Source organism: Nyctereutes procyonoides, unplaced genomic scaffold, assembly GCF_905146905.1.
Source record: "Nyctereutes procyonoides isolate TBG_1078 unplaced genomic scaffold, NYPRO_anot_genome, whole genome shotgun sequence".
In the NCBI taxonomy this organism is placed as follows: domain Eukaryota; kingdom Metazoa; phylum Chordata; class Mammalia; order Carnivora; family Canidae; genus Nyctereutes; species Nyctereutes procyonoides.
The window spans coordinates 60669149-60683948 of NW_026575121.1; the positions used below are offsets into that span (position 1 = coordinate 60669149).

General features: G+C 42.9%; 1 protein-coding gene and 1 non-coding gene across 2 annotated transcripts in view; both read left to right on the plus strand.

Annotated features, from left to right (window-relative positions):
* The window catches only part of CUL4A (cullin 4A), a 45026-nt gene extending 31974 nt beyond the window's left edge, over positions 1 to 13052 (plus strand). The window contains exons 12-20 of the mRNA XM_055335828.1: positions 417 to 521; positions 813 to 923; positions 1009 to 1094; positions 1406 to 1513; positions 5118 to 5231; positions 6886 to 6991; positions 7179 to 7351; positions 11208 to 11360; positions 12653 to 13052. Of these exons, the coding sequence (XP_055191803.1) occupies positions 417 to 521; positions 813 to 923; positions 1009 to 1094; positions 1406 to 1513; positions 5118 to 5231; positions 6886 to 6991; positions 7179 to 7351; positions 11208 to 11360; positions 12653 to 12748 (1052 nt within the window). The 3' untranslated portion in view covers positions 12749 to 13052. The remainder of the gene's footprint in view (positions 1 to 416; positions 522 to 812; positions 924 to 1008; positions 1095 to 1405; positions 1514 to 5117; positions 5232 to 6885; positions 6992 to 7178; positions 7352 to 11207; positions 11361 to 12652) is intronic.
* On the plus strand, positions 5459 to 5562 carry LOC129516723 (U6 spliceosomal RNA). The gene has a single exon (XR_008665852.1). It is a non-coding gene; the product is annotated as a U6 spliceosomal RNA (small nuclear RNA).
* Positions 13053 to 14800: the final 1748 nt, after the last annotated feature.

A 14800-nucleotide genomic window follows, 5' to 3' on the forward strand; every position in this document is an offset into this window, starting at 1 on the left:
CTTTGTGCCACTTTATGATTGTGGTTTCTCCAAAGATGGATATTTAACTCTTGGGGCTTGAGTTTCTGGAAGCCATGGTTGATCTATGTGGTCTCAGCAGTAAGAACCCCCTGAACATCCCTGTGTTCAGGGGTGCCGCATCTCAGAGAGGGGGCGTTCCAATCTCTGGAGCAACGGTGTGTTGTGAAACCCAAGCGCGTAATTAAAGTATTCTCAACGTGACTTGAAAACCCTTCACTTAGAAAATCAGATTATCTGCCTTTTATCATATAATAATGTCATTTTGGGAAGGTTCCAGAGTGTTGCTGTCTCTGCTTTTTTGCTTATAAAAATTAAAGATATTCTTTTTTTTTTTTTTTAGAAAATGTATTATATAACAAATACCCTTCAAATAACTTACACTTTTAATCTCACAGCAAAGCATGTTGATTCAAAATTGAGAGCGGGTAATAAAGAAGCAACAGACGAAGAGCTGGAAAGGATTCTTGACAAGGTCATGATAATATTCAGGTTCATTCACGGTGAGACATGCTCTACGCTATTTCTGTTAACATTGAGCATGGAGAAAAGGTTACCTAGTCCATCTGTACTGGGGCCCTGTCTTTTCTTGAGAAAAATGGAGACATTTCCACTTCCATGTTAACACAGGAAATAGAGGGATGGCCGCCCACCAATTGCAAGTATTATTTTGTGGAAATGTCACTGTCTTCCAAGTTAGATCTGCTTGCAGCAGAATAAACACTTAGAGTTTCCACAGTGAATATTTGCAGATTAACTGATGTCTTCTGTCGTTCTCATTTGGTTATAAATAGGGAAAGATGTCTTTGAAGCGTTTTATAAAAAAGATTTGGCAAAAAGACTCCTTGTTGGAAAAAGCGCCTCAGTTGATGCTGAAAAATCTATGTTGTCAAAACTAAAGCATGGTAAGCATGTGGGACCCGGGGTCTGTCCTTCCTCTGTGCTGGGCGTTGTCCCTGGTGGTGTTGATGCTCCCCACTTATGTCCCAGAATGCGGCGCCGCTTTCACCAGCAAGCTGGAAGGCATGTTCAAGGACATGGAACTCTCCAAGGACATCATGGTCCAGTTCAAGCAGGCAAGCTGTTTTTTTTTTTTTTCCCAAAGTAAAACAGCTGTATATAAACTCTATCCCATTTTAAGTCATGTGGGGTGATAATGTAAATCATGTAAAGCCCTCAGCCTTAAAAATGACACTACTCATGTCTCACATATTTGAATGACTTAAATTCCAAAGGAAAAAGAAAATCCCTAAAATAACATAACAAAATTTGATTTAAGTAAATATAATACTGTGCTGTGTGAAAATTACACCATTTACCTTTCTAATGAACTTGCTATTTTTGATGATATTCTACAATAGTTAATCTTGATCTTTTTTGTTTTTAGTATATGCAGAATCAAAGTGACCCAGGCTCTATAGATCTCACAGTGAATATACTTACGATGGGATACTGGCCAACCTACACACCAATGGAAGTGCATTTAACCCCGGAAGTAAGTGTCTCAGAGAACGTTGTCCTTTTGTTTTGTATATTGGTGCTGCCAAAGCACTGTAGACTTCTTAAACACACACGTGCACAGACATATTATCTGTCACAAAATATTTAATGAGTTTTTCTTTTCTTTTTTTTAAGATTTCATTTATTTATTCATGAGAGACAGAGAGAGAGAGAGGCAGAGACACAGGCAGAGGGAGAAGCAGGTTCCACACAGGGAGCCCAATGTGGGACTCGATCCCGGGACTCCAGGATCACGCCCTGGGCTGAAGGCAGGTGCTAAACCGCTGAGCCACCCAGGCATCCCATGAGAGGGTTTTCAAATCACACAAAGATCAGTGTCCTTGTGGTCTCTGGAAGGCATTGTTGCTCAGTGAATGTCTGTGTCCCCGTCTGGCTCCTTCTCACCCCCCGAGTTCCCTGGCTGACCATCAAGAAGATAACGGCACTGGTATGGCACTACTTGGCAGTTGTCATTCCATCCTGGTGTGGGCTCGTGGCCGCCCCTGCTCAGGGCTTTGTAGGTCAGCCACAGCTTTAGGCATGCTGAGGATTTACAGACAGGAGGGAGGATCCTAGGCTTGGGAACTTAAAATCTCTTCACCATTCAATCTAATACTAGGTGACGTGGAAGAGGGCTGCTTCTGGTGTGGGACCGGGAAATAGAAATGCAGGGCTGAGGGTCTCCTGCAAAGGGCCCAGAACAGTGTGGAGTTGCAGGAATTGGGAGCCCGGGTGGGAAACAGCCCTGTTGGGGCTTTTTGTTCCATGTCCAAGACCATGTCTTTCAGGATTTTCTTGTTTCTGACCCCACTGATTGCTTTTGTATTCTTTTTGTTTGTTTTTCATTTACTGTTGAAGCACAGTTGACATACTATGTTGCACATCTTCATCTGTTTCTCTTCCGCCTCTCCTCTGGACACTAATGCTCCCAGAGCCCTGGGCCTGAGTGCATGCGGATGTCCCGAGCACAGCACCCTAGATTGCGCTGGTACCTGAGTCCCCACCCTGTGGCGTATCCGACTGTTGTTTACAGATGCAAAGGCTCTGTACTAAGCTGCCTGCTGGCTCTGTAGCTCCAGAACCTCCATGTATCACTTCCAAGCGGAGCCTCCACCAGAACACCCACACTCACCTACCACCTCACAGCGTTCACCAAGCCGGACACATCCACCCTGGCTGTGCCTCTTGTGGCCCTGCCGAGTTTTTTCGCTTCTTTTTTCAAGATAGTTCAGACTACAGGGACTTTGTGAGAATAGTTCAAAGCATCCTCAGAACCTGTTGCCTGTGTTTCCAGCCCTCCTATGGTGCTCATTCTCTTTGCATGGATGGGTAGAACATTCCTGCCGTTTGGGAAAGGCTGTCTCCTACTTCCTATCCCTAAATACTTCTGAGGTACTTACCAGGGCATGTTGTTGAGTCAGACGCTTGATGCTGCTATAGTAATTTCATCCCACGTGTAGTCCTCCGATTTTGTCCAGATGCAGCCCAGACCCCACACTGCAGTCAGCTGTAACAGCTTCACTGCCCTCTTTCTGTTTCTTAACACTCATGTGTTTCAAAGCCACATGCAGTTTTCATGAATTCTCTCCATGGGATGTTTGTGATTGAATTCAGGCTGTGCTTGTCCAACCAGAATCCCACATGGATTTGCTCAGCATGCTAATGCTGTCCGTGTGCCCCTGTCAGTGGTGGTGGTGGTGGTGGTGGTGGTGGTGGGTGGTCTATATCATCACTTGGTTAAGGTGTTAGCTGGTTTCTTGAATGTAGTTAGTATTCTTCCTTTTGTAATTTAGAAGTAATCTGTGGGAAGATATTTCAAGACCACATAAACCTTTTCCCCATCAGACTTTCCTGCTAGGAATTCCTGCCTGAGTCCACTTTCATTGTGATGCCCCGCAGCTTTCTCTGCATTTGTGTGAACTCTCAGACTCTTGCTTACTTGCCACAGTGTTCACACTATCCTGCACCCGGGTGCTGGGGCACCTCATATGCCCTTTGTGGATTTTTACTAATTTTTTGTTTTCTAGCAAAAGATGCGTGAGACCTACCATACTGTGTCTTTTTAAAAAATACCTACAATACACATATAAATAAATAAATGGTAGGCAGAGTGTACCAACAGTTTACCACTTTGAGCTGTACCTTTGACTGGCTCAGAAGTTTGTCATCATCCAAACAGAACCCTGCACTTAGTGAGCCCTGCCTCCAATTCCAGCCACCCAGACCTGGGCATCCACTAACCTGCTGTCTCTGGATTTGCCTGCTCTGGGTATTAACAGAATTAGAATCACATTTTGTGGCCTTTTGTGTCTCACTACTTCCACTTGGCATCCTGTATTCAAGGCCCATCGATGCTGCAGCCCATGTCGTACTTTCTTCCTTTTTAAGGGTGAGCGATACTCCAGGGTGTGCTCGGATCATGTTTTTGTCTCTGTCCAGAGGGACCATCCCAAGTTGCTATAAATGCTATCAGAGCAGAGCACTTGGAGAAGACCTCTGTGAGGAAGGAGCTCTTAAAGATAAGTGGGCATGGTTATGGAGGCAGATTCCCAAGTGGAAGCCCAAGGGAAGACAGTATGGTGCCCTTGGTCAGGCAGAAGAGGCACAGGCCAGGCCAGTGCAGTTAGCGTTTCAGAAGGAAGGGACCTTGGCAAGCCTCGGGAGAGTTTTACTCTTTATTCTAAGAACCTGGAAGTAGCCAAGGACACTGACAAGGGAACGAGCAGAGTGCACAGGGCCGTGAGCTGAGGGTGCCACTGTGTTCAGGGTAGATAGACAAACTGAGGAGGGCTCAGGAGTGGACACGGGGCAGAGACACAGAGGTCAGGATCATCTCACTAGTTGAAGCTTGAAGCAGCACAGACCATCAGCTGTCCTGGGTGCAGAGTGGTGGGGACATCCAGGGAGCCGAGCAAAGAGTGGAAGACGGGGTGTGCAGCAGGCTTCCAGTGTTTGACAGCACCCGTCCAGTGGCGCAACACCAGAGTCCTGGCATGAGAGCAGGCAGGGAGCCCGAGACCTGTCAGGCTATAGCTGGGCCTGCAGACAGTGTCTCTACCTAGGGATGGCCTCTGGAATATATATATAACGTTCATTATATATGCCACTGGCCAGGGGAGCCCCAATGGGAGGTGTGGAGACTGCAGACCACAGCCTGTTGGTACGTTAGGTATCACTTCAGGTAGCATGTGAGAGGAAAACCCTGTTGTGCTAGAGTGGTGCACATCTTCATGGTCATAGAGTAATCTAGAAAGGGGCACCTGTGTGGCTCAGTGGTTGAGCTTCTGCCTTTGGCTCAGGGCGTGATTCTGGTCCTAAGATTGAGTCCCACATCGCCACCCCCCACCCCCCACACCCTCACAGGGAACCTGCTTCTCCCTCTATCTGTGTCTTGGCCTCTCTCTATGTCTCTCATGAATAAATAAATAAAAATCTTAAAAAAAAAAGAATAATCCAGAAAAATAACTGTCAAAATATAGAACTGATCTTTTCATTCAGCTGTGAAAAATTGTTAAATCTTTGTAAATTGAGCAATATGTGGTTCTTTAGATGAACAGTGTTTAGCATAATTACATTTGTTTTCTTCCTTTGTTTGGCAGATGATTAAACTTCAGGAAGTATTTAAGACATTTTATCTCGGAAAGCACAGTGGTCGGAAACTTCAATGGCAAACTACATTGGGGCATGCTGTTTTAAAAGCAGAGTTTAAGGAAGTAAGTTTGTCTATTTCATTTACTTTTTATAAATATGTTACTAGAATCTTTTACATTGTGGTTGAACTTTGGTAGCAAACAAAGGAAGAGGTTATTCAGTAAAACTCAGCACTGGCTTTTCTGGGTCAATAAAATTAAATAGTTGAAGGATTAATATTCCAATCAATAAAAGTCAATAAGAAATCAATGGAAGTAGAAAAGCATTTACCTGAGAAAAGAGCAAAGGTATGCTGGTTTCAGCAGCACATAGACTAGAATTGAAACGGTTCAGAGATTAGCATGGTCTCTGCACAAGGATGACCCACAAATTGGTGAAGCATTCCGTATTTTGAAAAGAAAAGAAAAGAAAAAAGATCAAAGGATGTGTAGAGGCAACTCATGGAAGCAAGACTAAGAAACCAAATTCAATTACATATGTTCCACTTCTCTGCCGGTCCACGGAGTACAGATTAAACTGTAGCAGACCCTACACTATCTGTGATGACAGTTCAACCAAGGCTGAGAGTTTAAGGACCAGCGCCTCCCGCTAGCACAAGACAGAGCGTGTGAGCTTTAGGGTAACTGCTTTCGCCGCACACCTGCAGCCTCTCATCACTGTAGTGTCAGTTCTGGGAATTCCTCTTAAGGAGACGTTTTTCACAGATTAATGAACAAGCCTATTTGTTGCAGCACTGTTATTAAAAGGGATGTTATAGGAGAGGGAAGTATATACAGTGTACTGATGGCAGGAAGAAGCAGGTCACCAAACAATGCCTTCATATTCTGGTTTTAACTTCAGTTTTGTAAATTAAATTCAGTTGTATACACTAATTTAAAAACTTACAAGATTTCTATTTTGCTAGCTGTTACAATGCACTAATGCAGTGTATCCTATAGATCATACAAGCACATACACAATGTATATAAACTACACGTGCCCTCACCCGCCTCTGCACAACTGACCTTCTGCAGGAAGATGGCGTGGCTGCACTTCTTTCCCTGAGGCTGGTCCTGGGGGTGGGGTGAAAACCTCACCCAGTCCCTGCAGCTGTCCTCCACATGGAGCCCACTACGTGCGTGTTGGGTCTCTGCCATGGGGACTTTGTGACTAGGAGTGGGAGATGGTGTGAAGCCCAAGGTTCCATTTGCATGTATTGTGTAAATCACAGGCACATACAGAAGGAGGCTAGGCCAAGTTCATGATGATGACCTGAGTGCTTACACATTCACTCAAATCTTTTCACAAAGGCATCTGCTAGATCTCCTGCCTGCTTCTTCCAAACATATTCAGTCACCGCATCTCATGCTGTGTCTGCCCCCTCCAGCGGCATTCCCACCACCATTAGAAGGACTTTGACGAGCTAAGAATGGGACATGGGGGTGCTGCTGGACAGGTATCAGCAATGGGTAGTTTAAGTAATGGTAATACTCATTTAATAACATTTACTAAAGAACTTCTTTACTACTTTAAAAAATCCTTCAAGAGAAGAATTTTCAAGTGCAGTATTGAGTCATTTTATTCTTGTATAATCAATTACTTCTTTTCTTCTTGTTTGGTGGCTGATTAGTAATTTCCTAGTCCCACACCCCACAAAGTTTGAGAGCAAAAAGAAAACTAAAATTTTCCAGAGATTGTGCAGACAGCTTCATATATGATACATCTGTTTTCTTTAAGGGAAAGAAGGAGTTCCAGGTGTCCCTTTTCCAGACACTGGTGCTTCTCATGTTCAATGAAGGGGATGGCTTCAGCTTTGAAGAAATAAAAATGGCCACGGGGATAGGTAAGCATCCTCTGCTCTGGGTGGATGTGTGGTGTCTGCGTGTCTTTGTTCCTAAAACACCTATTTGTTCAAGAGCAGATGCAGACTCAGTCTCTGCTGGTCACACCTGAGAGCGTGGCTTCTTTTGCCCTGTGGAGTGTCTGATTCACTCTGACGGTGGCTGGGGCCTGGTTTTCTCCCCATTCAGAGGACAGTGAGCTGCGAAGGACATTACAGTCCCTGGCCTGTGGCAAAGCACGAGTTCTGGTTAAAAGTCCCAAAGGGAAGGAGGTGGAAGATGGAGACACATTCATGTTCAACGGAGAGTTCAAGCACAAGTTGTTTCGGATAAAGATCAACCAGATCCAGATGAAGGAAACTGTACGTACAGGTTTCCTTTTTCTACCTGCGGGGTGCTCGCCAAGGGGCCTGTAGTATTTACGGTCCTTTCAGGGTGCTCCTGAAAGCATTTAAAGTAACATTCATTAATTTGTTATTCGCGGTAGGAACAAACATGAGAAACAAATGTGTGTACATCAGCACCCCTCTTCACAAAAGTGGAGTGGTAGTCAGACCTTCCTATGCCGGATTCTGTTAGTGTGGAGAGCTTGGTATCCAGAACCTAGTCACTTGCCTTATTTTTGCACAGCACATGTCATCCTTGGTCTCAGCCAGGGTCTGGGGCGGAACTGCTGAGGGTTGTGGGTGTCACAGACCCACTGAAATCATAGCTGTGGTCTGTGTAGATGGAGTGTATCTGTAGCTTTGATGGGATTCTCAGGTGTCTTGTATCAGGAGCAGATTCTGGGCCACTGCCCTCGGGCCCTTCCTATAGGAAGCGGAAGCCCTTGTACCCCAGAAGGGTTGTCATGCCTGCAGGCCAGAAGGACAGTGGCTCCCCTGGCCCCCACTTCCATAACAGGGTGTCCAGCTGGCCCCTGGCTTTTTGAAGGCATGAAGTTACTTCACACAATACAAGGACAGCTTTAATTGATCGGAGGTGGTATATCACAGTTTTCTCCACTCCCAGCAATAGAAACTGGTGGCTTCACTTACCTAGAGGTGTTCAGGTGTAGCACAGTTGGAAAATAAGTTTAGATGACACAAAAAGAAATGTAAAAGACCAGTAAACTGTATAAAAGATGTTAATTCTCATCAGTAATTTTTTTAACTCAAATTAATATTCCACTTTTCATCAATTTGGGTAATGTTTAAAAGTTTGATAATATCCAGAGTTGGCAAGTATGTGACAAAACAGGCATTCTTTTTATGTTTCTATTTTTTAAAAGGTGCTTTTAGTGGGCAATTTGACATACTTGTTAAAGATTTAAATGCATAAATGCTTCAATGCATCCTTTTTAATAGGAATTTCTGATAGAGTGACTAAAAGATGTACAGTTTTAGAGTTATAATTTCAAAGCGGGACTGTCCTCTCTCTCTCCTAGAGATAATCCCTATTGCTGCTTTATTTGCACTCCAACAGCTTTTTCCTATGATGTAAATATGTCTTTTTTTTTCTTTAACACAATTATTCCATGTATGCCATTTGTTTATACCATTTTGTAACCTGTTCTTATTCTTTATGATGGGATTCTTTCCATGTCAGGACTTGGTTTTAATGGGTGCAGAGTAGTTGGTCATGTGAATCTGCAGGAGGTTGGCAGTGCCCTTGTGGAAAGGCATTTAAGTTGCTTCCCTCTCTACTAGAAATAAGGTTACATTAAACATCATGGTACCAAGATTCCCATGTGCCTGTTAGATTGTCTTTTTTTTTTTTTTAATTTTTATTTATTCATGATAGTCACAGAGAGAGAGAGAGAGAGAGGCAGAGACACAGGCAGAGGGAGAAGCAGGCTCCATGCACCGGGAGCCCGATGTGGGATTCGATCCCGGGTCTCCAGGATCGCGCCCTGGGCCAAAGGCAGGCGCCAAACCGCTGCGCCACCCAGGGACCCCTAGATTGTTTCTTTAGTATAAAATCTTTGCCCGGGAGTTACAGGGTCAAAGAACGTGTACTTTTTTTTGTTAGTTTGACAGCCCTTTACCAAATGGACAGGTTTTCACCAGGTTTCAGTGTCAGTTTCACAAAAGGATCAGCCCTCTCTCATCCACCTGCCCTTTGCGCAGCGTATTGTTACAGGCAAAAACTGTTCATTGCCATTTTAGCTTGAATTTCTTTGAGCATCTTTATGCCATTTTGTAGTGTATCCAAAGTACGTAGTCTGTGATTCTCAATTCTTTGTTTTTTAAAATAGACCTAATACCACCTCAGCTTGTGTGAATTAAATGAACAGTGTGTGTGTGAAACCTCTTGGCCAAACACTTATAAGCACTTTAGAAAATGTTGGTGTGGCTCTTTTATGGTGAGCCATTTGTATTTTGTCTGATTGTTTGTTCAAGTCACTGGCACATTTATTGGCATGTTCTTTCTCACGTTAGTAAATGTTCTTTATATGTTAAAGAGATTGACCATCATTTGTGACAGATAATTTTGTGTTTTCAGATTTTTTTCTACATGTGGAAGTTTTTTAAAGTTCTCAAATATATTCTTTTCCTTTATGGTTTCTCTGACTTGGGTGTCATGCCTAGGAAAAACCTTCCTTTGCCCCAACATTTAAAAATAATTACTTGTATCTTTACAGTAGTTTTTACATTTAAGGCTTTCTTTGAGCAGTGTAATTTATAAAGTATTTTAATATCAAAAAGCAATCTTAACTATACTTCCTCTTCTAAAACTGAATTGAAAATACCATCCTCTGACAACTTGCTTGAATTATCACCTTTGTTACATATTAAATTCACATATTATGGGACAGTTTCTTAATTTTATTGATCTGTTTCATAGCCAACACCCAGATTCTTTTAATTAATTTACACTAATTCTCAGTTTTCTATTTTTTGATTCATGAGAGACACAGAGGGAGAAGCAGGCTCTCCGCAAGGAGCCTGATGTGGGACTCAGTCCCAGATCCCGGGATCACGCCCTGGGCCAAAGGCAGACGCTCATCCGCTAAACCACCTACCCAGGTGTCCCTTCTCAGTTTTCATTTTTACCATACTAAATCTGATTCATACCCATGTTTCTGTCGATATGAATGTAACTCTTTTCATAAGAGCTTTCTATGGGAAGTCTTGTATATTTGTTTATCAGATAGTTAGCAAATACTTGTTAAGCACCCTCTCTCTGGGCCAGGTCCTCTGTGAAGCGCTGAGAATTCATCCATTAACAATAACATATTCTTACAAGTCTCTGTTTCAAGCAACTTTCAGCAGACAGGTACTAAATGATTACACACTGATGAACTGGTTACACTTGAGGTAAAGTACAGGAGAGCCCCATCTGATAACCACGGGTCAGGGATGGCTTTCCAGCAAAGACAAAGCTGAGCCAGGTGAGGTCTGAGGAGGCAGGTATATAGACATTGGTCCGGCCTATGAAGGATTTGGGGAAGGCACAAAGGGTCAAGAAATGCTGGCACCCTGTAAAGGGGACCTTTCCCATTGAACATGTATAACTGGTCATTGCCAGTAAATATTAACACCATTTATCTTTGTGTGTTTGTCTTAAGTACAGGGAACACTAACCTTTTTGGGGTCGTGGATCACTTTGGAAAGCTTGGCTTCTGTCTTTCTGAAACATGCTTACCTCATATGCGTGCATCTCCTCTGAGCTGTGGACCTCCACTAGGTTGCTCTGTAACTAGCATGAAGTTGTTGCCAGTATTTGCTGTTTGCTTCTGATAACTGCTTTTTATCCTGTTCAGGTTTTTCTTTTTTTTAAATTGCTCCTTATATGTTAAAGTTTGTTTTAGATCAAGAATAGATTTTCAGTTTTACTGTGCCCTTGTGGCATCTGTCAGGATGATCATATCATCTCACCTTGATAGTCCTGTGATACTAGTTACATTAGTAGGTTTCCTGATGTGGAGCAGAGCTCACATTTTTGCAATCAACTCTGATAGCCCTGTGTTTTGTTTTTGCAGAGCTGCTGGATATAATTCAGGATTATACAGAGTTGATAGTGTTTTGTAGCTTTTTTATAAGGGAAACATAATGTTACATTATTTTTCAAGTTTCGATACTGAAGTTGTGCTGTCCTTGGGAAGCACGGATAAAAAAATGCATAACAGAATGGGATTTACCCAAAGTTTACATCAGAAGTTTCTCATCAGACTCAACAATATCAGGTATCTCTGAAATATATCTTTAAACTTCACTGTTTTGTGTGCCTATACAGGTTGAGGAACAAGTCAGCACCACGGAACGAGTGTTTCAGGACAGACAGTATCAGATTGACGCTGCTATTGTCAGGATAATGAAGATGAGAAAGACTCTTGGTCATAATCTTCTAGTTTCTGAATTGTATAATCAGCTGAAGTTTCCAGTCAAGGTAAATGTACATTAACTTAACTGGGAGTATCACACTGAACCTTGAAAGAGCATGATCACTTTTTAACACTTTGGAATCATTTGTCCTGCATCACAAGTAATCATTTACTGCACAAATATACCTTTGTGTGTACACCAAGTGTCAGAAACTGGCAGGTGATGGTGATAGCAGGGTCTTTATCCCACATGCTCTTTGTCCCCATCATAGGAATGAGAGAGTTCCCTAAGACTCCCAGCTGCAGGGGATGTTGTATTTGTTGCCTTTTTAGCAGGGGTAGGGGAGGCATGTGGTGGAACTCCAGACGGTGTTTCTCAGTAGTGTAGGCTCTTCAGATTATGTTGTGGGATTCTGAGGAAATCCTGCTAACAGCTGTTAGTTTGTTCAGCAGCAGCAAGCCCCAGAGCATTTTGTGTTTTGATAATTTCTCCCTGTTTCTGTCCACGAGAAAGTTGACTCCGTGCATGTTTCTAGGACTGGGAGCTACTGCCCTGGACATATGTGGAGGACTGACCAGTTAGGGAAGCATTAGGAAAAGCTCTTTAAAACATGTGCATTCCCCCTGGAAAGTCTGGGACTCTCATGAGACCTGGTTTTTCAATACCTGAGCCTGCCCATGTTCCTCTGGTGTGGAAGTTCTCTGATTCTGTGTTGTCTGATTTGGTAGAAGACCAGCTGCCCTTCCACCCTCACTGAGGAAGTCAGGTTGAGGTAGATCAGTGAGCAGACACTGATAAGGCCAGAGCTATCTTACCTGAGCAAGCCAGGGCTGCTGTGTTCTCTGTAGTGCCTGTGTGGTCCTGAAACCCTACCTCTAGCCAGAGCGAGTGTTCATTTTCCCTGTGCAGATGAGAGACCCAGTAGTTAAAGGACTTGGTGGATGGAGGTGTACAGTGGCCGTAGCAGCGATTCTGCCTTGGTCTCCTATTTTGTGAATGTATGATCTATTAATGAATAGAAGGTTAGGCCTTTTGATAGAAAGGCGCTTCCTACCTCAGCAGAGCTGGAGCCACCCTTCGTGCACAGCCTATCACCATGTTGTCCATTCAGCACTGGAGCCCTCGGGATCTGGGGTCACCTACTTCCATAGAGCAGAAATAGTAAATATATATTAACACAATAACAGTACTTAGGGAGAAATGTCCTTACTAAGGATGAAGATTCCCTGAGACATAATTAAATTGTGTATGATGTATGTCCATAATTATAACCACACACTTAGTGCATCTATTACGTTTCCCTGTGTTTGTAAACCAAATGCCACTATAATGGAGGGTTTTATTTTTCTTTTTTAGCCTGGAGATTTGAAAAAGAGAATTGAATCCCTCATAGACAGAGACTATATGGAGAGAGACAAGGACAATCCAAATCAGTACCACTACGTGGCCTGACGTGTCGGCCAGCTGTTTTCTCTCAGCGAGACACTAGAATGTATCTTCAGAGCAGTGAAGCACTTCTGTGCTGTTTCCAGGACTTCTGACATTGAGCCAGCATGGAGGCTTTGGGATTAGAAGAAGAGCTGATTCTCAGATCGCCCTTTCACAAAGTCTGAGGGTTTGCAAACAGCATACGCATCTTTCCCACCAGCCAGCCCTTCCTCTTACTCTTTTTGGTGTTTCAATCGTTTCTGTTGCCCCATTGCAGAATGACTGAGATTGGACAAGAAGACCTTGTATAAAGAGGTTTTTCCTTTGTGAGGTGTTGTTCTTGTGGCAGAAAGCTGAAGGTTTGGTTTGGGATGTGTGTGTGTGTGTGTGTGTGGTCATGAACACATGGCTAGAAAGATCCTCCCTGCTGTGTTCTTGGGCTGCAGGGATGACCAGTAGACTCCTGGAGGCAGGCTCTCTCAGCTGATGGAAGCATAGGCTAGAAACAAGAGCCCGTGGCGGGCAAGCATTAGGAAGAAACCGTTGGTGTCAAACACTGGCTAATCGATTATGCAACCTAATCCTGGTATCTGTTTCCTTTATTTTCCATACATTCTAAGCTCTGATGACTGACTTTTTAGAGCGAGGTTTCTTGGTGAGACCTCTCCTGTGTGCCGAGACAACATGGGGTCAGGTGTGCTTGCTGCGGTGAACCCACACACGTCTTTGTTCTATTTCCACTGAGTTATTTGTGAATTTTCTGTTTAGGGGTTTGGGGGACAGCGTGTTTGCGTTTACTCTTCTAAGATTGCGTCTAGCAGCCCCTGTTTTTGCATCGGGGTAACTGCTGTTTGATTTAATTGCAGTATTTGTACGATTGCTCTAATAAAGTTTGGTTTGTTTTTACAGTCATGCGCAGGGACAGCCGTTGCTATCTGTGCTGTGACCACTGTAAAAAGTTTTATAGGAGACTTAAAGTCTTGATATTGTGAAGCAGAGGTTATTTTGTCAAAAGATTAAAAGGATTTTGTTGGCACCTGGTTTCATGTTGTGTGTGTATAGGTGAGGTTGAGCAGGGGGACGATGATGTTGGTATGGTAACTGTAACAAAGATACTTTTCTGGTAACATTTAAAGTACTTTATATTTTACATGATAGCATGTTTCATTTTTATTAAAAGCTACCAAAGGAATTTTGATCATGGTATAAGTGTTTAAAGCAATATTTTCTGGGATATACCAAGTTTATATAATTTAATTTTGTGCTAAATTATTAAAAATTTCTCCCTTTTTGAAACATGCGTGTTTAAAATAGGACATCTTTGGGGTTTCCATGTGAAAATCCTCACCCTTGAAGTATCACTATTTCTATATTTGTAAATTTTCATTTGTCAATTCTATAATATGTGGTCTATAAAAGACCAAATAGATTTCTACTTCTTAAATTTTACATTCATTATTTCTAGAGATTGTTAATCTTGTAATTTAATGTAGACTTACTCTGAATAAAATTAGTTTAATTGGCCTTAAAATTACATTAATAAAACTTGTGGTATACAAACGACACATTCCTCATAACTCTTTAGCAACTTATAGGCCATGACCAGGACAACGGACAGAGAAATGCAGATGCAGGGCAGACGGGAGTGAAGCTCTCCTGTCCTCCTGCATCACAGTCGCCCGCTGGGCTGAGCCAGCAGGCTAATGTCTGCCTTTGTGTCCATCAGGTATTGTTACAGAGAAAGGCCTATGTGGCCAAATAAATGCTGTAGGGGAGTGGGGGGCGGGGGGAGAAGCCATGAAATCGTAGAGGAGTTGAGATTGCTTGTGGTAAGTGATCATGAGCCCAGAAAATCTAAGAGAAGCCGATAAAAAGCTGTGACCAAAAAGACTAAGTTTTTAACAACACAAAATTAGCAGAAAAGTCAAAATATAATGGAAGGTCATGTTTTGTTTTGTTTTTTAATTTTATTTATTCATGAGAGACACAGGCAGAGGGAGAAGCAGGGATCCCAATGCAGGACTCAATTCCAGGACCCTGGGATCACAACCTGAGCCTAAGGCAGACCACTCAACC